The sequence below is a fragment of the Plectropomus leopardus genome, chromosome 11 (genome assembly GCF_008729295.1).
Source record: "Plectropomus leopardus isolate mb chromosome 11, YSFRI_Pleo_2.0, whole genome shotgun sequence".
Classification (NCBI taxonomy): Eukaryota; Metazoa; Chordata; class Actinopteri; order Perciformes; family Serranidae; genus Plectropomus; species Plectropomus leopardus.
The window spans coordinates 24,579,166-24,606,527 of record NC_056473.1 but is presented as its reverse complement, the minus strand read 5'-3'; the positions used below and the strand labels follow the sequence as shown (position 1 = coordinate 24,606,527).

Genomic DNA, 27,362 nt, shown 5'->3' with positions numbered 1-27,362 from the left:
TGAATCTTGGCATTGTTCCCTGTGTCAAACTTCCTCTCATCCACAACACACTCTGCCCTAGTTTATAGATGAGTTATATTGTTGACAAGTTTGTCTTCCTACATCTTTCTCCTCCACTGCATTTCTGTTTTATGCTTCTTATAAAACGTGTGTGCCCAAGAGCTCACAGCTGAAGGGTTACCAGTGCTGTTAAACCCAGCGCTGGTGACGAGTCAATGGGGCAGGAGAGGTGGTGTTTAAGCAGAAGTGCGTTTGAGAGCCACTCAGCTAGACTTCCTCCGGCAACATAAACAACACGCAGGATTTTTAATAGCTTTGAACTCTTAACCCTTTGAAACCTAAGAAAATTGGCTTGATTTCTTTCAAAAACATGGGAAGAAGGCAAAAAAGCAACAAAAGAAGAAATGACCCCATAGTTATCATGAAATTAGTTTAAAAAAAAAACTGAAATTAGCTGAAAGAAAGAAAGAAAGAAAGAAAGAAAGAAAGGGCAAAAAGACTTGGAAAATGTGCTCTAAAAAAATCTAATAATTCTGTAACATAATTTCAAATATGTATATTTGATAATGAAATGAATGTATTTTTTCCCTAGCTTTTCTCTTGTTTTTCAATACATTTTTCCACACCTTTTTTTGTTAAAAGAAAGAGAATTCTCTAAATCTACTTATTTCTTGTTCAGTGGTTTAAATCGTTGTGAAATGTTGTTTTTGTTTGAAAGCAGCAAAAGAAAAGTGATGTCCACATTTCAAATGATTACCTTAGGCAAGATTTAGGCCTTAGAGAAAGACATAAATTAAAGATTTTTTTTTTTTTTTTGTAATGGTAATCTCTAATGGGTGATTCGGTCTAATCTGATTGAGCTTGGAGCTGTGTTGTTTGCCTCAAAAACTGGTGACCTTGACTTCCTCCCTTGTTGTAATCCCACTGGGAGTTGAAAATAATGATAACCAGAGGACAGAATAAAATGCGATCGCTTAAAGTTTTTCAGCTTGTTGGTTCAAACTGAGAACACTTTGCTTTTCTTAAAATAGGCACTTATATCTGATGCCAGGGAAGAGGAGCAGTCTAAACAATCTCTCCCTTGCCTGAGAAGCAGGACTAACTGAAATATATTACAGCAATTCCCACCCGTGCACTGATAAAAGTACTTGATGAGGGGTTTAGCCTATTAAGGCTTCAGGGTGAATAAGAGAAAAAGAAAATGTGAGAGCCTCAAGGGAGACAAAGAGGAGGGAGGCAAGCAGAGCATAAATCTGAACAGAGTCAAATGAGACATGCTGCAGAAAAACAACACAAGAGTTGCAACAAACATGCAGCTATCTTACCAACAATAAACTTCAGAGAGAAAGCGCTGCGGACCTGCTCAAGTCATGTCGTCTTCAACAACAGAAAAAGGTCCACCTATACTGGGTTAGCCACACTGGGGAAGGATTCACCTGACTGGGAGGACTGGTGAGAGCTGTCGGCAGCGCTGGCAGAGACTTTATGCAAAAATTGCCTTCATGCTTTCCGCAAATACTCCCATTGTTCCCACCCACTCCGCCACAGCTCCCCTCCCTGCTTTGAACACATCTAACTCGTGGCTTTTCTCAAAAAAACTAAGATGCGAGGAAGAAAGGAGACGTCATGCCTCCTCATTCTCCTCTTCTCCTTCCTCCGGGCGGAGACTCCCCTCCTCTCTCCTGAGGCTTGACTTTCAACTTTACATCTAACCTGAGGCTGCAGGTCCTCCGCTCGGTCCGGAATAACAATAATACGACCCGAACACGCCCATCCTCCTCCTCCAAAAGTGCTGAATTCAACTCTCCGGTCTAGCTTGTCAACTTGCCACGACCACCATTGTGTTTTTTTTAAATATTTTTGCCAGTTAACTTCAACCGTCGCACCCCGGCTAAATTTCTTTCACGCGCTCAATGATTCTTTCTCACGTGGCTCGTTCTGCCGTTTCGCTGGAGTATATTTAAATTAATTCGCACGCAAAGTAAACAATTTATCGATTTTTAAAAATGGAGAATGAGGGGGCTTCGTGCCAACGCAATACAACGGTTCACTACTGGATAGAGATGACAACAAACTGCCACAAACCCTTTTTCTCCAGGAAATACGTCACGTTCAGAGCCGATTGGATTGTGCGCTTGATTTGTATCACCGAGGTCGTTTACAGGGGCGGGTCAACATTTTTATGTCGCCAGAAACAGGACTAAACCTAACTAAACTCATATTTATCCACTTTTTATTTTGACATTAACATCTTGTCCTTTTAAACAGGTGATATAAATTGATTTGTGGCATAATATGAAATTATGAATCCGCGATTCTAACAGTGAAAGGTTAACATTTATACAAGACGATTATATTTAATGACTAAAACTTTATGAAGGCTTTTCTAATGGAAGACAAAGCTGTTATTTGTAAGACTGGGGCTGACTTGGACTGGACTGTTTGCACTGATTTCAACCTCTGCATTGTTTTTTTTTATTTTCTAAATTAAAGATAGAATCAAATACACATCTCACTTATTCATTTGACCTTTATTTAACCAGAAAAAAAAAAACATCTTGAGACTAAAAATCTCTTTTTCAAGAGTGTCCTGGCCACGACAGGCAGGAACTTTAGGTGGTCTTAAATATATGAACTCTTTTCTCAGCTATCTATTCTTTCTTGTGATTAAATCACTGTTATTAGAAAATTTGTCTTAAACTTAAATTCCGAGTAGCATTTAAAAAGTCTTTAAAAGTCTTAAATCTACCCTGCCTTAACAGTTTGAAACCTGGATTGATCCATTTTCTTGTGCTGCATTCAGACACCTTTCGCAAACATTTTACCATGTGAAACCTGATAAAAATTGGTTTGATTTCTTTTTTTAAAAAATGGTGAGAGATGCAATGAAAAGGTGACAGGAAAATTAACAGAAAAATTGGTTTAAAATTAGTTTAAAGTGAGATGAAGAGAATTAATAGAAAAACTGTATATAAATAAATAGCCTAAATAAATAAATGAATGAATAGGTACAAATATCAAGTAAATTCTCTATATAATTATTAGTATAAACTTGAATTGATGGTTTAAAAAAATCTTTTTACATTTTTTTTGCACAAATTTTCAGGTCTCTTTTTTGTAACTTTTCAGTAATTTCTTGCTTATTTGTGGTAATTTCTTTCCATGTTTTTGAGATAAATCAGGCCAATAAGCCAAAAGGGTTAAGCTGACTGAACCCTGAAAGTTGGAAAATCCAGAAAATTCCAACTTTTACACAGTTTTGCTATCATTATCCATGTTTTTTTGTATTTTTTCCGACATGTTGAATTTTTGTTTTTCCCACACAAAATTATACCATTGTCAGTTTATTCTTAAAAAGGATTTCTGGGCTACGCTTGTGCACAAAACAAACATCCCTTTCCCCCTCGGCTATCCCGTTTGCGCCGCTGTGTGTGACCGCCACCTTGTGGACATCTATTCCTCTTACACACTCGGATAAAAAAGTCCATTGTACGGTAGAGGGGGCCATAACGCTGAGTTTACCTTGACTCGCATGGTTGTGTCTACCCGTTACAGCCTGGTATAAGTGAAAGCCAGCCCGCTTTCAGTAGCACGGACCAAAGTTATCCCGGAATAAGGACAGCACGCATGTGCCGTCAACCCGGATGTAGATATTTTTGTTCGCGTCTGTTCCCCATCTCGACAAGTTATAACAAATTTGCTCTTAATCATAAATTATATACCTTAAAGCTTCTGCCAGTCTAAACCAAACCGGGTTAACCTGGCGTGACATGGATGTCACAGCAGCTCCACAACAGCCCGAAGAGCTGCACTTTGATTCACGGTGAGGGAACACAAGTGGCTAAAAATGTGTTTGTTTTCCTAAACTACGTGCATTTAGAGGACACATGTGGCCACTTTAAGCCCCGTCGTCTGTCCGCGTGGCTGTATTTTTCCTTCATAATATCGCATTTTGTGTTGCAGACTGTAACTTATACAGGATGGACTTCCGCGGCAGGAGGCACGAGCGAGGCAGCAACTGGACGGACCCGGAGATCGTGGAGCTGCTGCAGCTGTGGTCCGATGAGTCGGTGCAGATTGAGCTGGAGAGCTCGTTGCGCAACCAGCGCGTGTTTGACCGCATAGCTCATATCTTGCGCGAAAAGGGTATTTACCGCACCGGTGACCAGTGCAGGGAGAAGATCAAGAAGATGAAGCTGGAGTACCGCCGCATCAAGGACAACCACAAAATGAGGTCCTGGAAGTTTTATGATGTGATGGACAGGGTGCTGGCGAACCGGCCGGCTATTACTTACTCCTCCCTGGGCGGAGCTGTCATAGCTCAACAGGTGTTTCAGAGCCCCGGCGGGCCTGACGCATACCTGCAAGGAGCCCCAGCAGGCACCTTTGGTCCTGCGTCCACAGGTGGGTTTCTGTTCGGTCAGCCGCCGAAAACAGGAGATCCGCTGGATATTAAATGTGAAGACGTTGAGGAGAGCATGCTGAACTCAGGTGTTGCTCCTGAGATGTACTATGGATCTGGGGATGACCAGGAAACTGATGGGCAGTCTCTACTGGGCGCAGATGACTCACTGGGCCGAGGAGAGAGCTCAACAAATGCAAGAATCTCACCTTCAGGTAGTCAGTCTGAATATTATCATTATAATATATATATATTTTAAGCGTATTCCTTTATATTCTATTAATAATGTGTGCTCTTCATTCTCTTGTTCTTACTGCATGGCGCTGCTACACCCCAATTTCTCAGTTTTGACATCAATAAAGTATATCTATCTATCTATCTATCTATTATTATCATTTTCATTACCATACACTTCCTGCACAATTATCAGGCAAGTGAGTATTTTGACCTTGTCATTAATCACGGTTCCTTAACCCTTTGAAACCTGGGCAAATTGCTTTGAATTTCTTTCAAAAACAAGGAGAGAGGGCAACAAGCAACTTAACAAGATAAGTCAAAAAATGTGCAAAAAAATAGTAAAAAAAGTTAAAAGAAACTTACCTGGAAATAAACCATAGAGGAAAGAAAAAGAATATATAACTATCTAACATTTTCCCCCATTTTTAAACATATCTTTCTAAGTCCTCGTCCTTTTGTTTCAAACTAATTTTGAGGTCATTTTCTAGTAACCTTTTTCTAAACAAATGACACTTGACTGCAGATTTTAGTTTTATGCCCAGCATAATGCCCCTTTTTATTGAATGGTTGGCATGAAAATCCCTTTTTAAAGGCTGAATGTAAAAATAAAAAATAATAACAAAAATTAAACAATAAAATAATAAAAACAATAAATAATAATTTCTTGATGGGGCTGTAATCAGTGGCAAAGTTTGCACCCAGACTCAGAACAATGGATTTTTCTTGTTTTTTTGTAGAACAGCTCTAAGGCTCTGTTGTACGGAAATTCCCCAAGAGGTAGCCCGTTGATGCTCAGCAGCATACATGCTGCAAGGTGATCCCCCTGCAGCTTGTTTCTCAAGTCAGTCTTCACCTACAAATAGAAACAATAATGAGATTGTTTCTGTGTTTCCCTTTATGTTTTTCTCCTCTACTCTCATCTCTCTCTCCTGCACCATCACTTTGCTCTCCTGCTCCTTCACTCGGCACTCCCCCTCCTGTACTCTGCTCTCCTTCACTTTGTTCCACTGCTCCTCCCTGTCTGTTACTTGTCTTATACGATTACATAAAACATTAACGTTAGATAATTTACACTCACGTCACATTTGATTACAAGTGTGAACATAATTTTTTACCTAACCATCATAATTTGAGTCAGTAAAAAGGCTAATGATACCTGACTAGCGCCATCCTCATCAGGTGTCTTTCTCTTCTTTGAAAAATATTTGAACAAGCTCATCTGAAAATGCAGTCAGCAGTTACATCATGGCGTGTATATCGCTTAATGCTATCAATTAGTTTACTCACGTTAGCGACACTGAGTTGAGTTGGCACCGGGCCCAATTAACTTAAGCTACGTAACCTTAGCTGGCCATCAATATTTTGCGAATGTTTATTTAACTAATAAAATCTATTATAAGTTTTCTTCAGCTAATAAGTCTACCTTTTCTCTGGTAAGTTGCACGCTATTTGGTTGTTTTTTTAAAAAAAAAACAACCAAAAAAAAAAAACGACATTTGAAGGAGCGGGGGTAGGATTTAGGAGGAAACACTGAATTTCTTGAAATTTGTGGGACATTTGTTTCCAAGTAGGTCATTGCCCCTTTTTCCTATGTTTTTTTTTTCAAATAAATGATACCGATTTGCTCAGTTTCCAAAGGGTTAAATAGCTTTTGATAGGTGTCTGAAAGCAGCAACAGAAAACTGACGTCAAATCAGGTTTCAGAGCGTTAACCCTTTGAGACCTGGATTGAGATCTGGATTGATATCTGCTTTCAGACGCCTTTTACAAGCTGCGTAACCCCCTGAAACGCAAGCAAATTGGTTTGATTTCTTTTGAAAACATGGCCAAGAAAATCTGTGAGCAACTTGGCAAGAAATGTTCCACAAATTGCAAATAATTAGTAAAAGGTTCTAAGAAAATGACCTGATTTTTTTAAAGGGAAAACTCCGTTCATAATTGTTGTAATTGTTAATCTAAAACGGTGTTACAAAAAAAAAGGTTTCAGTTTTGAGTCATTTTCTGTTGAGTTTTTTTCAACTCCCCTTTCTTCTTATTTTTAAGTCATTTTCTTGTAACTCTTTCCTTATTTCTTGCCTATTTTTAGGCCATATCTTGTAAAGTTGTCCATTGCTTTCCTCCCATTTTTTTTTGCAAATGTCAAACAACGTTTCTCAGGTTACAAAGAGTTAAAAAGTATTAAAATGCATTTAATTAATTCATCTAAAAATGAAGGCCTTAATAAGCATTTAAATGTCTTAAATTAATCTTTTGAGAAATTAGTTGAGAAGAATTACTTTTGTAATTTAGTTACACAGTAATTCTGCATGCTACTGCTACATACTACCAGTTGCTTTTTAATTGTGCACACTTATATATATATATATATTCCACCGAAAGACACAAATCTCACTTTATTGTAGTTGTTTGAGGGTGAGTAACATTTGGATAGACTAAGAGCATTTTATTTGTTTAAAGATAATTTAATTTGCCTCATAATTGTGCATGCAGTGTAGGGCTAGGAAGTGATATGTAATTGAAAAGCTGTTTCCTACTTTTTAAAACTGCAGGTTTTAGTGACCTGAACATTACCAGTTCTGCCACAGCTGCCACCCAGGCTGCTGGTGGTCTTGTGCCACAGGACACATGTGAGCAACCCAGTAAGAAGACGTCTCACCCCCCAACATCTGTGAGACAGAGGAAACGTCGCCTGGGTGGCAAAACATCCTGGGGCCATGGGGGTGCTAGATGCAGCAGTCAGAAGAGTTTGGATAAAACCTTAGCCAGCTTCCTAAGCTGGCAGCAGTCAGCAGAGGAGCGCCTCCTCTCCCTGGAGGAGGCGCGGCTGGAGAGAGAGCTGCAGGCTGAGGAGCGCAGGGAGCAGCAGGAGGAGAGGAGGGCAGAACAGGAGCGCCAGCATGAGCTCCGCCTGTTCAGCATGCTCACGGGGGCATTAGTTGCCGTCAGACAGGGTGCTTCGACGGCTGCGACAACACCGGCTGACCCCTCCTCCTCACCCCTGCCTCATCTGTCAGCGTCACTGATGACTGCAGCCGCCCCCTCTGTCTCATCATCTTTATCTCAGCCACTTTCAGAAGCTCCCACTACACAGGCTGTTTCCACGCAGGAGACAATAAAGTCAACGCCGCCTACATCTGTCAAAGCCTGCAAAATGTCTCAGATCATTTTGGGAACACTCAAAGGAGTAGGAACTCTCGGCCCAAGTGCGTACCTGTCCAACCGTGGCAACAGCATCCGACAGCATCAAGGTATACTCCAGGAGGGTTATACCCATTATGGGATGGACCGACACCATGACACAGATAACCCTGATGTGAGTCTGCGTCATGAATAAATACAAGTTAAAGCTGCCAGAAGGCTCTAATGTGGCAAAACGTGACACCTCAATCATTATTTACAAGCTCCTTTTCTCACTCCCAGGGTATAATCAACATGGGAACCAGTGAGAACAAACTGTGCTATGATCTTCTTCATAAACGCGTAAGATTAACAATGCAACCATATCTATGCAATCTAAATTATTCCTCCTGTGGTCACAAATGACTTTCGTTTTCCTTCCTGCTGCAGCTCACCAAGCCTGACATGCTACATGTTGACCCATCGTTGTTGCAGTATTCAGACTGGAGGGGACACACATTGTAAGAGATCAAAGTGGACATTTTTTTTTTCATTTTAATGAGCAGCTCATAGCAAAGTAACACTTTAACAAGATCTCCTAAAGTAAAACCCTCTTAATCTTTCTATCTTGCTTTCTTTCAGCCTCAGAGAGGAAGTTGCAAAGTTTCTGACTCACTACTGCTGTTCTCCAAACCTGCTGAAAGCTGACAACGTGAGTGAAAATGATTGCATTTAATACGGGAATGTAATACAAGCCTGTAAATATGTTTGTGGAAACAATGTAAATAATATTAAATTACTATGGGCAGCAAACACAGTTCTGAGGTTCTTTATCATATTTACATTCTGTAGATTTATTATTCACTTTTTCTTCACAGTAAGTCAGAGGGGAATATTGTACAAGATTTATATTATGGATGCAGATAATGGGCACTGCATTTTATTTTTTTAAACATAAACTGTACAAAAGGCAAAAGATATCAATAATTTTAAGAAAACTAATGTACATTACGTATTGGGTTACTGTGGTGCCACCTGAACCACCTACAACACTACATTTTACCTATACCCGAATTGCCCGTTTGACTCTTAATTACATGTTATTTCCAAACATTATTTAAGGCAAATACGTCAATCTAGAGTATGTTGAAATACTTACATTTTTCTTTGTTTTTGTCTAACTAGTCTATTATATTAAAAAAAGACAATACCAGTACCACTACCCGTAACCTTAAAGTAATACGGATACCAGTAGAGTACCTCATTTTAAACTTTTTTTCTGCTTCATTAGACATCTATCATTTGAACTGAGACATACAGTTCTGTAAATCCACCAAAAGCCAAAGACATGTAGCATAGCTGTACAGTACTTTTGAACGGTAGCATCTCAAATAATAATTATAGTAATGAACTTAATTCATAGAGCACTTTTCATACAATGAATGCAGCTCAAAGTGCTTCATAATCAAAAATGCAACACAAAAAACAAGATTAGGCAATCAAGACAGGTGGTGATAAATAAGACATAAAAGTAAAATGTACAGAGACCAGTAAGAACTAAACATGGGGAATTTATATAAAATAATATTCACAAGAATTTTATAAATTAAAGCCAGACTAAATAAATAGGTTTTCAGCTGTCGTTTAAAAATGTTCACAGATTAAAGGTTAAATAAAAACTGCCTTCATAAAAGTTATCAAGTACCAATACCCAGCCTCATGTGTAACAACTCCATCTGGATTTTGGTGATTTGTGTAAAGAATGTTTCCTTCCCATGACTAATACAAATGTCCAGCAAATTATGTAATCACTGAAAAAAGTATTTTCTTTTTAAATGTTTTACACTGCTGCTGCTGCTGAAGACATTTTGAGTTACAGCCATTCATTTTCAAAAATGAAGGCAGTGGATTCAATTAATCTGATTAACTCCGTAATGATTATAAAGACATTAAATGCTGCAACTGAACTAACGTAGCTTTTCCCTTTTTTTTAGGGCAACCAACTTAATTTGCAGATGTAATGAATGGCTGTTTTAGTGGGGGGATGAATTTGTAGCACATTTATCAGGCCTCCGTCTGTGCCTTAATTGGGTCTTTCATAACACGGTGGATGCGTGTGTTTGTTCAGGTTGTGGTGACAAATGGCTGTGGCTCCCTCTTCTCGTGTATTGCTGCAGTAATTTGTGACCCGAAAGGTAGGTTCAGAATGCACTGTCATGCACACACAATGCATCCATATCTATACTGTATGAATACAAATATGCCCACAACAACAACAGGAGTTTTTTTTTTTTGTTTTTTTTTAAATGATCGTTCTATTAAGCACAACAGAATGGGAACGTTGCAGCATAATCTTTTAAACGTAACACTTTTTCATTCAGTTATTTATTTAGGCAGCTACATACATTGCTTATTGCTTATTCTTTTGTGCCACTGCAAGCAAGGCATTGTTTTGAGCAATGTAATATATTTGTTTCACTCAATAAGGCCGTTGAAGATCATCAGCCTGAAAAGCAGCCCATATGCGCCTATTTATTCCCAACTAAGATTACCAATTAATTCATGCAAATATGCACAGTGTACAATTTAGAGCAGCAAAATTATTAATTGGGGAATTTGCTTCTAAACTAGCAATAGAAATACCCACTAATTTCCCAAATAGTGGCTTATGTTGGTCTTGATGTTTGTGTTTGTATTCAGATGTCATGTTTCATTGTGTTTTTCATGTTGTAGATGCCATTCTCATTCCTACTCCTTTCTACGGTGTTATCACTGAGGATCTACATTTGTATAGTGGTGTCAAACTCTTCCATATCCCTCTTGACTGTGAGGTAGGAACACAGAGCCTGGTGTACGTGCTGTGCTGACTATTTGTTTAAAATGTTTGTTCTATATGTACTTTTATACATCCACTCTAACTCACATTTATATGGACATTGCATTCACCTTTGAAGGACGGGCCCATCTGTGTTCTTTTCTGTGTTTTTTTTTAATGGAAGTGGGACACACACATACTTCAAACATGCTGTTCACTGACAGTGTAACCATGGAGATTGAAAAAAGTGTTAGCTTGGAAGATTTGACCTTGAAGGTGGAACCTGGTGCTATTAAACCTTTTTTTAACCAGGTGAAGACACCGTAGAGCTTCAGTATAATAGTGATATTTGTAATGTATGAGCACATAACTCTCTGAAACCTGAACAATTTGGCTTGATTTGTTTAAAAAAATGGAAAGAAAATAATGACCAACCAGAAATGACCATAAAATTAGTGAGAAAATAATTTAAAAAAAAAAAAAAAAAAGTTATAAGAAAATTACCTGAAACTAGCAAAAAAGAAAAGTTAAAAAGAAGATTAAAAATTCACAATAATTATAATAAAAATATATATCATTTTCTTTAAACATATAATTATAAATATAGATTTCTTGATCATTTACTCTAGTTATATAGTTATAAATCCATTGATTTTCTCTCTATCTCTCTCTTAAAGGGAATTGTCAGGTCATTTCTTTGTCACTTTTTACTGATGTATTTCGCAAGACATTTCATGTCAAGTTGCTGTTTTCGTTTTTTTCCCCGTGTTTTTGAAAGAAACCAATTTGCTCATGTTTCAAAGACTTGAATCCTTGTGAAAGGGGTCTGAATGCAGCACAAGAAAACCAATGCCCATCCATGTTTCAAAGGGTTAATAAATCCACAGTCAGTGCGTCTCCTTCAGTTACATGGCAGTTGACATACACCCAGTGGGGAGAAGCAGTTAGGACCACCGGAGCATAGAAGCTAAGCAATGTTCTTCTATGGCCCGGTACTGTGGGCTCGATGTTAGTGTGGTTCCAAAAGTCACATGATTACACAAAGTGACAGATCAGCGGCAGTGGTACCTCCTTGTGTTCTGCAAAGTCAAATGACTGTTTCTGTTAAAAGAGTCTGGTGGCTCTGGCAGGGAGCAGCAGCAAACCATATTTTACCCACCTAAAAAAAGGACTGGGAAGTGCCTGTTAAATATTGTATATGCCATACAGTATTAATTCATTATTGACATTATCACTATGTAGGCCAGCCTTTTTTTTAAAAATACATTAATGAAGTTATGGAAATGGAATTAAATATTATGGAAAAGTTTTAAATATTATATATATATTGATATATTGATATTGATATTTTATTATATATGGAATATCTTTGAATATTAATTTTACCTCAGAGTACACAGGAGTTACCATCTCCCACCGACTCCATGGTTTAGTTTGGTCATTGTCAGGGCCGCCACAGCTCTACTAGACTCTGTTTCTAGAAGGGCTTGGGAAAGTAGCATTTTGAGGCTAAAGCATACATAGTTTGACCAAAATTTTAATTTTCAAATTTGAATACATTGGGAACAACAGTGCTACAATATGGTATAAAAACTTTAAAAAATAATAAATAATAACAGTTGAGGCATTCTTTAAGTCCAGCATGTGATCACACGCAGAAAGGTGTACTGTCAGCTGTCCAATTTGAATGTTGTCTTGATATTTTTATTTTATTTTTTTTAGGCTAATGCAAAGACAGTCGACCCTTCCAACTTACTGTTGGCAAACTAGAGGAAGGTCTGCAAAAGGCTAAACAAGAGGTAATTCATGAATGCATTTTTGTTAAGCACACTTGCTCTTAATAAATATTTAAAGAAAGAAAGAACCACACCAAAAATGCATAGAGAAAGCTCTTTGTTTAGATTAAGCGCTTGGATATTCCATTTTTTTCTCAGTGATTTGTTTTTCAGCTTTATCTCTGAAGACTGTGAAGATACATTTTAAAAACTTTATATTTCTTTAAAATCTGCCCATCTCTTTCAGGGTTTAACCATCCGAGGTGTGATACTTATGAACCCCCACAACCCTCTGGCTGAGATCTACACCCTGAAAGAGATGATTGCCTTCTTGGAGTTCGCCAAAAGGTATGTTTGCCCCGCTATTATCTCATGCTGCGGCCTAACACTGTAATCCTCCTGTCAGTCCTGTGGCTCCTTTAAGCACATTGCCAAAGCACTGCATACACTTCCTAGAGTGAACTCTTTTATTTTACGGCCCGAGAGCTCTGTCCCGTGTGTGGAATATCAAGCGCTCTTGATGGAGTTTTATCACCTCTCTTAACCATCAGCATATTGTCAAGTGCAGCCATGTGCCAAGGAGTCTCCTGCATCATCTATTGTTTTCTAAATGATCTTGCCAGAGTAATTCCCCCCACAGACCTTTGCCGGCACTGAGCTGTTGTAACCATAAACCACAGCGCTTTTACTCTGACGTAGGACGTTGAAGGGACCATTTTACGTTAATGTTTCATTTTCTTTGTCATAAAGATTCATTAACAATATGAGACCAAGGTTTATTAATGCTGCACTTTGTGTATTTGTTATCTTTCTCTCCGCTATTTCCCGCCTTAGACATGAGCTCCATGCTATCGTCGATGAAGTGTACATGCTGACAGTCTTTGATGAATCTGCCGCCTTTCACAGTGTCCTCAGTGCAGACAGGTACTGCATGAACCTAACCTCTGCGTGATTACTCTATTAGACCTTCAATCATAGCAACTGTAGCCAAAGACAGCCTCTTAACTGCTAATGATGTGCTTTTATTTCAGTTTGCCCGACCCACAGAGGACGCATGTAATGTGGGGGTTGAGCAAGGTACGTACTGTGTATGACAGTGTCATACTTTTATATCTCCTGTAAAGTGAAATCTCAGCTTTTCTTCAGTGCAGTTCTTCATTTCCTTCCTCTTGTTGTTTTTAGGACTTTGCAATGGCAGGAATCAGAATAGGCACTCTCTATACTGAGAACAGAGACCTGGTGGAGGCTTTGGCCCAGTTGGGTCCCTTCCACGGTATCCCAGGAACCACCCAGCACCAGGTTGCACAAATACTTCAGGATAGAGGTATGATTCCCCGATTCACATGTACTTTTGCAAACACATTGAACTAAAAAAAAAAAAAACCCCATCAACCCCATTTCCGTGAAGACCAGTCAAAATTCACACTATCAGCTGTCCTTGTGCAGCGCAAGTGGTTTGTTTGGACAAGTGCAAATTCATAAATTCAAATTATTTTGGATGCAAGCTGCTGGACAATTCAAACATGTGCTTCATTGCGGTTTCCCTGCTTCCAAAGTTCAAAATATCACAATATTCCCTCACAGGGATATTGGTTTGCAGCCAGGATTCATACAAAACACGCAAAACAGCTTCAATGGACAACAAACAGCAAAGCTGAAGGAGTGGTTCAGTAGGAGGTTCTGCAACATCTAGGTCAGAGTACAAGTACACAGTCTGAGCAATGTGCCAATGAGTAATCCACAGTTAACAGTATAATGCTTTTTTACTGGTTAATACATAAGCAAGGACGAAGGAAATATTTGATCTTTTTTAACATGGTGACCTGAGGATAACAGTTGACGTGAGGATAACAGTTCAAACTCAAAAGAGCACTGTCACTTGGCATTGCAGAAGGGAGGAGGCCTTCATCCAGGAATACTTCAACTGCAAAATGACCATTTGTATGTCAAGTACTCACCACATTATGTTAAATTGACAAAGAAAACTTTGTTTGCCTCACATGCCTCCACAGTGGACAGAAAATCCAATAATGTTGAACAAGTTTCATGAAATGAAGTAAACAGAAACTGTGTTTAATTACAACAAAACTATATCAAAGCATCCATTTAGAAACTCTCACACACCTCAAGCAGTGTAATCCAAGGTCTCATTCGTTCACTCATACTCATGCTCAGTACTTCTCAAACACATGTATTTTTGATTTTAAACTCTTCAGTCTTTGCGAGGCTGAGTAGCATGCCTGGGCACAACAGTGGTTTGAAATCTGCTGAAGTGGAGCTCATACACACACATGTGTTCAGGCACAGTCAGGGTGGTCCTTATAGGCGGAAATATTTAAATAGTAAGTTTTTAGCAAAGACGCATGTGTTTGAGAATTACTGAACATACGACTGGATAAATGAGACTTTGATCATACTGCACCAGTTGTGTGAGAGGGGAAATGGATGTTTTGCTGTTGTTAAACATTGACCCCAGTAACTTAAGTTCATAAAGAATTTTTGCCCTTTTTTAGGATTGTCTGTTCACCATAGAGGCATGCCAGCCAAAGTTGTCTTCAGGAATTTAAAGGAACATATGATGAGTAACTGATATACAAATGATTATTTTGGGGGTGAAGTATTCTTATAGCACCTGTAAGTTATATGGGTCAGTAAGCTGGACTTGACTCCTGAGTGAAATCTTACTAGCCACTTCAATAAAGCTACCGAGCCTGTATTTGTTGGCCAAAGTTCCTATACCAAGCAACGATACAGAACATTAAAACATTTACAGAAAAGAGTCATCATCTCAGAGGAAATATTAACAGTGCAGCCCAAGTATTTCAATCCATCTGCCACTGTTGATGGTGGCTAGTACTGGATTGGGAAGTCTAATTATCATGTCTTACGTTTTGGACACATTCACACCAAGATTCAATATCAGCGACCACTGGCCAATGCTGAAGCTCCTCCCATTCGGGAAGACTTATTATCAAAGAACTGTATGAAAAATACTGTCTCCTTTTTGGGCTTCTTCTGAAATGACAGGATGGCATGATTTTCAATTTATACTTACCTATTGTCATCTCACACTCTCGTGTTCCAGAGTGGATCAGCGAGGAATTTTTGCCAGAGAACAGGTGCAGACTGAAAGCTGCTCACAGTTACTTGACAGGAGAGCTGCAGAGTTTGGGCATCCCTTACCTGAACAGACCTGCTGGGCTGTATGTTTGGGCTGACTTAAGAAAGGTACAAAGATCAAATCCATGATAAGATGTCGGGGCTGATATTTCTGTTCTTACTCACTAATTCAAATGCAAAATAACTGCACGCTGTTATTTCTTGAAAACATTGTGTGCGTGTGTGTTCCTGTACTGTAAGCTTGATGTTTCAGTTCTGTCCCTCCTTTTTGGTAGTACCTCAGAGAGGCCTCGTTTGAGGAGGAGCTGTCTCTGTGGAGGCGTTTCCTCAGACACAAGGTGGTTTTGAGCTGCGGTCAGGCCTTCTCCTGCTCCGTGCCTGGCTGGTTCCGCATTGTCTTCGCAGACCAACAGCATCACCTTCAGCTCGGTCAGTGTGAAGTGTTATAAGCACACTCGGTTGTTAAATAAATTAATAAATAAATAATAATAATAATGGTAAACCATATTTATATAGCACATTTCATTCAAGAAATACAGCACAAGGTGCTTTATAACAAAGAAATTACATGCACCAAGTGCGTCACATGAAAAGACATAAAGATGAGATCAGAGTAAATTACATAGAATGCATCTTCACATGGATAAAAACCATTTGATAGTACTAGTAAAAGTAAGACAAAAATAAGGAAAAAAATAGAATGCACAGGAAGCATACCATGAGATGAAAATAAAACCCATTAAAATAGTATTGATCAAAATAAAGCTAAAAAATTGTGTGTATAAAATTAAGGAAAATACATTTTAAAGAGGTTCACCAGTGCATAAGTGTTCAGCCACTCTGTCTTAGATGTTGAAAAAGTTATTTTTCATGTTTTTTAATAATGTGCTGTTGTTATCTCCCAGTGCCCATTGTCAACTTTAAAATAGATATTGATAAGATCATATCTATTATTTTCAGTTAATCTCCTGCTTTGTGTCTTAAACTAGCTATTGATTGGATAATAGTTACTAGCTTGTTCTGTAAATGTTTTGTGTTATTTCAGGGCTGAAGCGAATTAGAGAGGCCTTGAAAGAAAATTATGAAAAAAGCACAAGCCCCGATTCACGCTCTATCAAAGAAGCCAGTGAGGAGAGCAAAACACCAGAAAAAGAGGACAGTGCCGATTCAGACAGTGCTGTGGTTGTCAATTCAACATCCTCACCCCAGAGCAAGTCATCTGACCAGCTGAAGGAGAAGGATAGCCCCGTTCCTGACACAGGCCCGCTGGCCACTGAGGAGTTAGTTTTGCTGGACTGCCAAGCATCGAAGCCCGCAGACAGTCTGGACTCTCTGATTGGCACACTCAGGCAGCAGATCCACTCGTCTGATTGGCTGGAGAAAAACACTCCAGAGCTGTCTGCTGGGGAGGACCCAGAGATTCTTGATGTATTCAAGGCCCTGCTGCAAAGAGCCAGAAAGTAAGCTTAGGATAAACAGGCACGAACATAGCTGCCAGATTTCAAGAGGCAGTTCTTCAGCATCCTTCTTAGTCCCTGCGTTTATAGTGAAAAGCTTGACACAAACACTTGACACAAGGTCACATCTGATGCCTATTTCTGGGTGAAGAGGAAACGTTTAGCTGAGAGCAGGCTAAAGAGGAGAGAAGGAGAAAAGTAGGAATGAAGGACAGGGCAGAGTCATTTTCTATCTGCATCTTGAGGCCTTATTTTTAAGCTGCTAAAGGGAGACGGCCTAGCCTTGTTTTTGTAATCCAGACTGAAAGATGTATGTTTATTTACTCGAACTCTAAATGAATGCCAAATGTAAATCAACCAAAATCAGTCACACTTTCTTTTTAAAACATTTTCATTGTAATCTGAATTGTACATCTCCATTATTTGGTCATATGCACTTTATTTTATCAGAATGAATAAAGATAGAGCTAAAGGAATTAATTATGATGTATTTATGTGACAGTAATCTTTTATTTAGAGTACATCTAAATTTGTCAGTGATCATTTTTTTGACTTAAACATGTTTATGTTTTTATTTAAAGATATCTGCTATTTTGTACGAAACATGCTCTGAAGGCAGATCACTGTGACACTTTTCTAGAGCTTTGTTTTTGGTGGGCTGTAGGCACCCTTCCATTGCAACAAAGCCAACAAAGTGGGCGGTACTGTTTGACGAAGAGGGGAGATATCTGAGGGCGAAGATGACATCAACCGCATCACACTTTGCCCCGCTGTGAGAAACCGAGAGTGGGATTTCCTTAAATGTTTTGTCATGGTGACTTGTTCACACCCCCCCCACACACTTTCTGCATTTGACACAAACACATATCTCAGTGTTATATTGTGTCAACAGAGTATCTCTATATTATTATTTATTTTAGTTTTACTGTAAATGCTATTTTTTATTCCTTGTTGCATAATGTGAGCTACACAAACTTCTGCTTCCTCAAATATTGAATGGCCGTTATGGGTGCTTTCACTTTCTGTACAGTGGAGAATTCACGGGGAAATTTAGCCACTGGCTGGGGGAGTTTCCATTTCAGCAGAGGCGGAGTAAATCTGAAGGGCTTGACTTGCATGTGAGGGCTTGTGGACCTAAGCAGTACAAGTAGGATGTTCAAGGTGTTTGTACAGCAGCCTAGTATTTGTATAGCAGTAAACTAGTGTAAAGTAGTGTAAACATTGCTCTACCTGTACACACACTAACTTCACAGCTTTTCTCCACTGTACAACAACAAAGGTAAGACGGTACTCTCATTATAATTCTACATTTTCAAAGCTGATTTATAATGACAAGATTAGTTTTGGGACAGATTTTTCAGCACACTCTAATTATACATCTAATTTGTCCTGTTATTTCTGTTTCCCCCTGCCTCTCTCTCTTTCAGTGGTGTAGAAATATGAAGTTGCCGGAGCTGGGGGACTCGATCAGTCGCTTCAGGTTCTCTCAGTCCTGTGTGGGGTTGGCTGGTTGCCTCTGTGTGTGCTATGCAGTCTGGACACCGTACTGGCTGAAAGAAAGGGGACTCTGGGCAGAGTGGAATGACACGGAAAGTGACCAGATGAATCGTAAATATGGCACAGTCTTCAACGGTGAGCAGCAAGCTGTATTTAGATCTTTGATATTTTCTGCAGTTAACAAATCAAACTTGTCATGTGTCTGAAGCTGTCACTCAGAGTGAGGTTTAAGGTTTGACTGATATACAGTATTACATGTTGGAAAAAAACATGAGGCAGGGCAGCATATTTAATAAGACATAAACATTTGATGTGCTGTGTTGGTAAGGCAGTAGCCTCAGGGAGACTTTTTTTACACCTTTGAATCTCTAGAGGGGATCAGAGGAGACTTGGAAAAACACTGGGTTGCAGAAGAGCTGCTCAGTAGTTGTAAACAAGTTGAAGCTCGCTCCTGTACCAGCGAAGTGCATTTTTTGTGTGAGTTTTCTCAATTGGCTGGGGGCAAATGTACCAAAATCTTGGTCCGCTGGACTTTGTCAGCAACATCTTATTTCTTGTCATTGTTGACTAAAATATATTATGTGTCCTGTCAGTTTGTTCTATTCCAGTTGACATTGTTACAATGCAAACACACTTCTCAGAATGAAATGAGTGTAGTATTGCATTGTCTTACCTTACTATGCATGTAGTCACAGGCATGAAGCGAGCTAATCCACTTCCAGAAAAGCTGCTGTCCTTTTGAGGTTTTGGTGAAAGCTACTGTCAAACTATTAAAACAGTATTAGACAACAAATCAGGGGTGTAAATATAGATAATGTGGTTGTACTGGGGTCTTTACGGTGGGAGTCCCATAGAGATAGCGACCCCCAACAATGTGCTGAGCAAAGAATGGACCCTTGTGAGTGATTCAGATAATCTCCTCAGATTTACACCTGTGTTCAAAGAAGAATTTAATAGAAAATAAAACTGGTATTCAAGATATATGCCTTTAAAAAAAGACAAACGGATCACCACTATGCTTTTTTTAAGGTTAAAAAAAACCAGTCAGCAATCTATATTATGTTTGTTCAACATAAACTATAAAAATTATAAATAAAACAGTCAATAAAAAAAATCAGTTAAATGTATGATTTCTAATTTTATTTGGTATTTTTGTCATAAATAGATTTGCACTGATAATTTCTAGGTAATATGTAAGTTTATGTTGTCTCCTCTTGATCACATGAGACAAGACTATAAAGTAGCTAGTTGACACAAAATTTGGCATTAGGTCCAAGTCATTGAAAGTATGCCACAGTGATAAACAATTGTCTCTTTGTGTTAGAAATTGTCTGTGTTGTATTCTAATATGTACATTTTTGTATTTTGCAAACACACTTTTAGAATGAATGCAATGTAGTTAGCTCTATATACACGAAAACTACCGAAAAAGTACATGAACTTTTGTTTTTACTCTTCTGCTTTCAGTTGTAGGCAGACTTGTTGTGAGAGCATCAGTCCAGAAGTGTGTCATTTCCAACAGGTTTCACTTTGTTGTCTGCAGCTGGTTTATTGGTGGTTTCCAGCAACAGCTGAAAGAAAATAGTGGATGCAGCCTTTGTCATTTACATCTAGAAGCTATAAGTTCACACTGCCTATAAATATCAAAGAAGCCAGCTCACTAAATATTATTAAAAGAAGCATTATCGTTACACTATAGCCTTTAACTAGCACTGACTTTCTAAAACTCTTCTTTGTATACCTCAGACTGCTGCAATTCTTTTCAAATGTTTTATCTTACTTGATTTTATGATTTATGATTTTATCATTAGATTAGATTAACTTTATTATCCCAGAAGAAATTGAAGGGCCAAGCAGCTCACAGTAAAAAGAATAACACAACAAGACAATAAAAACTAGTAAAAAAAGTACTAAAAACAACAGATAAAAACAGGAAACAGGTTAAAAAAAAACCAAAAAACACAAGCCTAGAAAACACTAAAGGCCTAAAACCTTAAAATAAAAATCAGAGGGCAGCAGGTCAATAGTAGGAAAAACTCAACAGTAATCTAATTATTTTATGATTTTAAGCACTTAATTTTTGTTTTGAACTGTTATTAAATGTCCCTTTTTGCTGAATTACCTTGCTGCTGTTTTTATCGTAAAGCACTTTATGCTGCATTTCATGCATGAAAGGTGCTGTATAAATAAAGATTATTATTATTAGTAGTAGTAGTTGACGTAGTATTGCTATTATTCTTGTTATTGTCATTATGATTCCTATTTATAGTAGAATAGAATAGAATAGAATATTCCTTTATTGATCCCCCATTGGGGGAAATTTCAAATGTTACAGCAGCATGAAAAAGAGAAAGTGGAATGTAACAAAGAAAATAACAATAACACAATTATACAATAACACAATTATACAATAACAAATAACAATAAATAAGTAATAAAATAAGTATGTACATAGAGGAAAAAGGTATGTACACATAATAAGTAAGTAATAGAATAAGTATGTACACAAAAGATAGAAACGTAATGTAAATGTGGCAAATTAGAGTTCATATCAATCAGTCTAGTTTTACTTTCCAAATTTAATGTGTGTTTCTGTTGTGTTTCTCAGCCCTGGAAGCAGAGAGAATATTTGGAGTTCTTTCCTTCCTCATGGCTGTGAGCACTGCTGCTCTGTGTCTGGTGTTTGCCCTCTGCTGGACGTCTGACACGGTGCACTCCTACTCCAACACGCGCTCTCTCCTCATGGCAGGACAGGCCCTCTACCCCACCACGCTCCTGCTGCTCACCATGGCGTCCACAGGTAACACCATGCACTGCTCAGAATATTATGTGAGCCACACACACCATGTTTTTGTGTTGAACTTAATTATTAATTACACTGCTGTTTTGAGAGTTTTAAAAATAATATATACATTCCCAGGTAAAGTAGTTGAAAACAGCTGCATTTCCAATTAACCTCCAAATAGCTTTTTGGTTTGTGTAGTACATGTCAAACCCACACCTCCAGAAACTCTTTAATGTACTGCTCATTTACATACCCCGCAGGGCTGCAGTTTTAAAGAGACGTTTTACTTTCCTTGGAATTGCAGTTCATTATCATACAAACTCTTGCTAAAGCTCCAGGCATGTAATAATTGACCTTAATGACTTTTTTCTTTTCTCCACAATGATACTTGATATGACTCATTTTTCTCCTCCATCCACAGGTTTCTTCTTCCTCCTCAGCTGGTCTATCTTCACCTATCACCACCGAGAAGAAATCAATCAGGACATCTCCAGGCTCGGCTCCTCCTATTGGCTCGGGGCTTTAGGTTGGGTCCTGCTGTTGGTCGTGGAGGGGATTGTCTTTGTAGCTGAGCAAGCTGTTGTGCCTGACATCCTGCCAGACTTAGAGAAATCTGTGGAGTCATGGCGGATTGCCTCTCAACTAAAGGCCGCTAAACGCTCTTTCAGCGATGGTTATTACCCCTGTAACAGCCACAGAAACATGGCTCCTGAGAGTCTTGAGTGGAGTTCAGATATGAGGACATAACAGAGGAAATGAATGTGAATGTGTAAGTTACACATTAATGCACACAGACTCGATGAGAACCCAGCAATCTCTCACTGCTTTACAGATCTATACAGCCAGACTGAGTATTGATTAACTGTGTTGGGAGTTAAGTGTTTGCCAGAGGAATTAAGTCTGAATTTTGAAAGTCTGAAGGACCCAGCTTTGTGAGGAGCTGATCGTGGTGGTTATCCTCCAGTTTGCTTTCAGTATAGACTGAAATGAAATGAAAACACACTAAGAACCAACAACACTGGCTGGAAAACGGCCAAACAAATGCAAGACGAGAACTGTTCTCGGACAAGGTGCAGACAGGCATTTGCAAAGTTTTAAACTTCATAAAACTTTTTTACAGGTTAGCCTGCTCCCCTAGGAGCAGATCCAGTGGTGGAGAGTTTACAGATGAATTTATGTAAAAAAAAAAAAACCACTCGCTAACACATTCATCTCCTACTTTTCATTGAAAGTTTTAGCAGGAGCTGCAACGTTGTTGATGAATGTGATAATAGCGCCATCTTGTGATGCCCATGTAACACATCTTAAAGTCCTCATCAAAAGAAAATTAATTTTTTGCAAATGTACAGGGACATCATAATTGTTTTTTCCTGTGGAAGTTTTAAGTGTTTTGCTGATGATCAGTAATAAACATCTGTGACCATACCCTTTTTAAATGATCACTCATTTTAGCAGAAATTAGTTATCATATGGTATGTAGCAGTAGCTCCCAACTCTTTTCCTAAAGGGACCCTTTTTTCTTTTATTGGGTACACTGATGACCCCTGACTAAGTGACATATTTTATGGATATGTAATATGAGTGCATTCATTGCATAAGAATAGCAGTACAAACAACTGAAAAAATGTAAACAGCGGTGTGAGGATTCAGGCAGCCCAGGGAGAGCAGCCCCTATCATAAATGTGTTGTCAACATAGCAAAAGGACATCATCTTTAAAAAGAACCATTAACTAGAGATGACAACTTTGGCACCGAAGATTGAACTGTTTCGAAATGTTTTGTCACTTCCACTTTTTTGTAGTTTGATAAGGGATTTGAAACGTGATCATGTCAAACTTGGACAAAAAGTTTTAAAGGGGCATAAATGTTTGAGATGTTGTGTTGGGTTGACTAAAGAGAGATTTTTGAGGATTGTGCTATAGTTGTTAGAGACCTAGGTCTAAGGCATGGGAGTAGAGAAGCAGAGAGGCCGGTTGAGGCCAAACAATGTGCAGCAAATATTATTTCTAAATAAAAATCGTTGGACGCAATGTCTCTGAATATTATTATTCATTACACCTTATTATTCATGTGTATTACCATTACAGCGAGTGCAATAAGAATTGGTAAGAATATTTCTATATTCCAGGCAATCTATACATTTAAGAAATTTGACTTGACACCATAGATTCATTTTTAGTGCATGGATGAAACCATTAAATTTAATTAACTGCAGCATAGGACTGTCATCATTATGTCATAAAACAATGCGAAGAAATAGTCACCATATCCTACAAGAACTAAATAAATATTTGACAGTTTGATTGTATTTGCATGACACCTATTTAGGTAGCCTTTTGTGCCGGGGAAAAGGGAGCCTTTATGTACTGACTGTAATGCCAGATTCTGCCAGTAGATGTTGAGCGAACAGGTTCTGAAAGGTTTCAAAAAGGTTTCAAAACAGCAATTTTTAAGTAATGAACGACAGATTTAAAATCTTATAATAATAAATACTCTGTAAAATAATGGCTACCATCTGGTATATTCACCCTCAAATGTGTAAACCTATCTTTGTCTTGGTGTGGAAAAAGTCAGTATTAAGCAAATATGATAAAATTATAGTCTTATTCTATATATTCTTGGGGAAAAAAATTATGAATAACAATTGAAAACTTTTCATTCAAATGAATATTAACTTATTTCCTTTGATAATTTATGCCATATTAAACAGAAGCAAGGATGATTGCTGGGTATTGTTTGCATATAATGTTGCTGTCCAATCTTAAGTCTCCATATGATCCCGCAACAAAACCACACAAGTTGAGCACACTTAGGTAAGACAAGAGAAGTCGCGCAAAAACAAAAGCGGTTGTAAGAAAAGACAGGAGAGAAACAACAGGGAAAGGTTGCAGAGCTCCTGAAATAAGAGTATTTTGGATTTTTTTTTAAAAAAACAGTCACCCATCCATGGACAAGCCGTCGCCGCTGCCTTTAGGGTGAGTCAGCAAACATGTAGCAGCTAGGCTAACCTTAGCAACAAGCTAGATAAGGTTGGTCTAAATAATCGTTTGGCTATGTGTTTGTGTAAAATTAAAATGTTAAAACAAGGCATATGTTAATAATTTAGGCTAAGTTGTAAATTAATGTCTCTACTATGTGGATAACCAGCCTTTAAATTATTATGGTAAGCTAACTAATAAGCTAGTAGATGCTAGCTGTTCCTCACCATCAGATAACTGTTACATTTAATTGTTTTCGGTCGCAGGAACCAGTCAGAGACAATAGCCTTCAAATAGGTGAGTACGTGTGCCTTTTCGGGGGGATTTGGGGTATCTGTTGGGCTCCCCAGCCCTTGTTTCAAATGTTATCATATTGGAGTCAGGTCGCCGCCGAGCACCTGTTTTGTTGTGTGTAGTTTTGTGGGTGAACTGTGCGCGTGCCGCTGTAGCTGGCCAGTTTTCGGGACATGGTGTTGTTTGTTGATAAGTATTGCAGCTCTCTTTTGTCTTATTTACTGTAAGCTCATGCCTGTATGTCAAGGAGTGCAGTTGTCGTGCGGTTGTTGTACTAAAAATGCCTGATAAAGTCTGCAGTGATGTCAGCGTGACAGTGAAAAGAGCAGCTCCTCTGCTCTCAGGTGCTTGTTGACATCTTTGTGAACTTTGACTGTCACTCTGACCACTTTCTCTTTGACCTCTGTCCTCTGCAACTACAGTAGCCTTGGTAATGCATCGCCACTGTAAAATCCAACACATGGTTGGTACTGTATTCATAGTCTAATTGTGTGTGCATATCTAAGTGTGTGCATATGTGTGGGCATATGAACTTCTTAACCTTAGGCTGTTTAAAGATATGGATTTAAATCTATGGAGTATTTAAATGTATATATATCCTTATATACAGTCTATGTAACTAATGAGTCCAAGGGCCTGTCATAATAGCCTGCACAGGGGCCATTGTCATTAACTTACACAACTGGTATTGTGACATTATGTGTTGATAGTTTTAAAGAAAGTACTTTGTATACTTAAGTCTTTTTAAAACCAAGTAATCCAGTACTTTAACTCTTATTATCTAACTTATTTGATCAGAGGTATCTGTAGTTTGACTCAAGTAAATGAGCTGTGTACTTTGTCCACCACTGCTTAATGGTATACTATGCAGGATTGTCCGTTATTGTTTGTTAAACCAATCCCAAGAGAAACAGAAATTAAAAGCCATAGATTCCTGCTGCTTACGGTACGGCACTTAACGCTACCTTTTTTATAAAGCTCCAAACTCAACTGAGCTCTTTTGTGGCACACACCCATAAATGAAAATAAGAAAAAACAGGCAGAAAGCAGACATTGTTATTTAGGAAAATCCTGCATAGTATATCTTTAAAGTATCTGTCTTAAAGGGTATTTTCTTGGAGTGGGAGAAACAGGGGCTCATATGGCAGAGCACAATGGCTAACTGCTTGGACAGTTGTCCTACATCATCCCACCAGTAGTCGCATGTGTAGTGAAGCAGGGTTTTTGCCAGACAGTCCTACATCTGTCTCCTTGAAACTCTAACCTCATGCATTTCCAGCATACAGTCCCCAGCTTTGCTGAGCGTTTGGACAACAGACTGCCTCCCAAGTTGTTATTTACTTTTCTCTCACACATTCCCAGGAGGAGAGGAAGCACTCTGATGCTGGACTGCTTATGTTTATTTTCTCAACCTGCCAAAGTGGGGGAGAATTAAGTGGCTCTGGCTCTGTTAATTGGGCGTTAATCAGGTGTTGCTCTAATTAAAAGGCAGTTCCGCCCTGTTGGGCCCTGGTAATGAGTTTGTTATTAAATCCACAGAGGATTTTTGTCTCTTTTTCAATTTACCAACAGGGTAGTGCTTAATTGCTGTGTAAATGAGGGGAATGTCCTTGAAGGTCGTCTTGCATCAGCACGGGATCCATGAACAAAATTGTTCTAAAGAGCCTCCCCACCCAAACTTCAAATCAGTTCAGTTTGCTGCGTGTTGACCTCTTGTGGTCCAGCTGTGCCTCTCAGCAGTGACTGTTATTTCAGTTCACTTCTCATTTCTAAAAGAAACCTCTTCAAGTCTCATTTTGTTAAATTGAGAGAGCAGGTACGCCACTTTCTTTTGTGAATAAAAGTACTTTTAAAATTGATTTCCCTTTCATCTAAAGTTGCTTTTATTTCCCCCCCTTTCGGGCGCTGCTGTCTGGGCCCATTGAAAGCATGCAGCCTTTTATGGCTCCCAGTGTCTCATAAACAAACCCTCCACTTTTCACCTTCCACCACAACAAACGCTGCTCCTTCACCTTCCTGAGAATAACAGACCAAAGGTTGAGAATGCCTTCAGAGAAAGACAGGCCAAATCAATGTGGAGATGGGAAGAAAGAGATAGTGAGACGTTTAGGCACAAAGGATGAAATGACAGATGAATGGTAGAAGATGTTTTGCGCAGATAGACAGGTGGCCTGATAGACACAGAGAGATTTCGGGTACTGATTGTCGAAGGGCATTTGCTACATAGACATCAATCAGAAGATGGCACCAAGATTGAGCAGGCTGCCAGCATTTCCTGGCAGCATGTGTAGAACACAACCTGGGATAAACCACTGCTCTTCATATCAATTAGAAACCAATTATACAGCCATGTCCTACTAATTATGCTGCACTGCCACCATCCCAACCCCCCCGATATAAAGCGTGTGTTTCTCTTTGCTCCTGTGTATTTGTGGTTGTGTTCACTGAGATGAATAAATAAACTTGCTGGCTGCCAAAACGAAGCATCCTTAATCAGATTTTCATTGCTCTAAGTTTTTTTATTTTGGAGGGGAAGAAAGCAGGTTGTTGTTTTCAGATTTACCTTTTGGTGGTGCTGGTGTAACATCTATCACTTCACCTCTTGCAGTGAAATCTGGTGAAATGTGCGAGACACTGCTCTCATTTGATGAGTAATGAAATCACACAAAAAAAGCTGTGCACGTATGTATGTGTGTTTGATTTTTATTTGCGAGGTAGACAAAGTGTGATTAATATTCTCAAGCATATTTCAGAGGATTTTGGAGCCAGAATGTGCCAGGCTGCTTAATAAGTCAAGTTTTATTTGGCTGGATCTGAGAGAGTGATGAATTATGAAATAAAAGCAAGAACTCCATGCCTCTTTTTTTGCAGTTTTATTTCTCCGT

General features: G+C 38.7%; 2 protein-coding genes across 3 annotated transcripts in view; one reads left to right on the top strand and one right to left on the bottom strand.

Moving 5' to 3' along the window:
* Positions 1 to 2,047, bottom strand: part of furinb (furin (paired basic amino acid cleaving enzyme) b) — a 94,796-nt gene extending 92,749 nt beyond the window's left edge. Inside the window, exon 1 of one of the 2 annotated variants that reach the window (XM_042495967.1) lies at positions 1,326 to 2,047. The gene's annotated coding sequence lies outside the window, so the exon portion shown is untranslated. The remainder of the gene's footprint in view (positions 1 to 1,325) is intronic. The other variant, XM_042495968.1, reaches the window with a different exon arrangement.
* A 1,476-nt stretch (positions 2,048 to 3,523) lies between these two features.
* Positions 3,524 to 23,235, top strand: accs (1-aminocyclopropane-1-carboxylate synthase homolog (Arabidopsis)(non-functional)). Its single transcript, XM_042496191.1, has 20 exons — positions 3,524 to 3,823; positions 3,964 to 4,617; positions 7,189 to 7,952; positions 8,060 to 8,119; positions 8,207 to 8,277; positions 8,399 to 8,468; positions 9,885 to 9,951; positions 10,490 to 10,587; positions 11,623 to 11,635; positions 12,306 to 12,370; positions 12,594 to 12,694; positions 13,181 to 13,270; positions 13,378 to 13,423; positions 13,529 to 13,670; positions 15,432 to 15,574; positions 15,742 to 15,895; positions 16,512 to 18,202; positions 18,351 to 18,555; positions 21,029 to 21,220; positions 21,627 to 23,235. The coding sequence occupies exons 1-17, from the start codon at positions 3,775 to 3,777 to the stop codon at positions 16,928 to 16,930; spliced, it is 3,006 nt and encodes a 1,001-aa protein (XP_042352125.1). The 5' UTR covers positions 3,524 to 3,774; the 3' UTR covers positions 16,931 to 18,202; positions 18,351 to 18,555; positions 21,029 to 21,220; positions 21,627 to 23,235.
* The last annotated feature ends 4,127 nt before the right edge of the window (positions 23,236 to 27,362 follow it).

Coding starts and splice junctions, on each gene's coding strand:
- accs (XM_042496191.1), top strand. CDS start 3,775: ATGTCACAGCAGCTCCACAACAGCCCGAAGAGCTGCACTTTGATTCAC. Junction 8,278..8,398: donor GACTGGAGGGGACACACATT/GTAAGAGATCAA, acceptor GCTTTCTTTCAG/CCTCAGAGAGGAAGTTGCAA. Junction 12,695..13,180: donor TTCTTGGAGTTCGCCAAAAG/GTATGTTTGCCC, acceptor TTCCCGCCTTAG/ACATGAGCTCCATGCTATCG.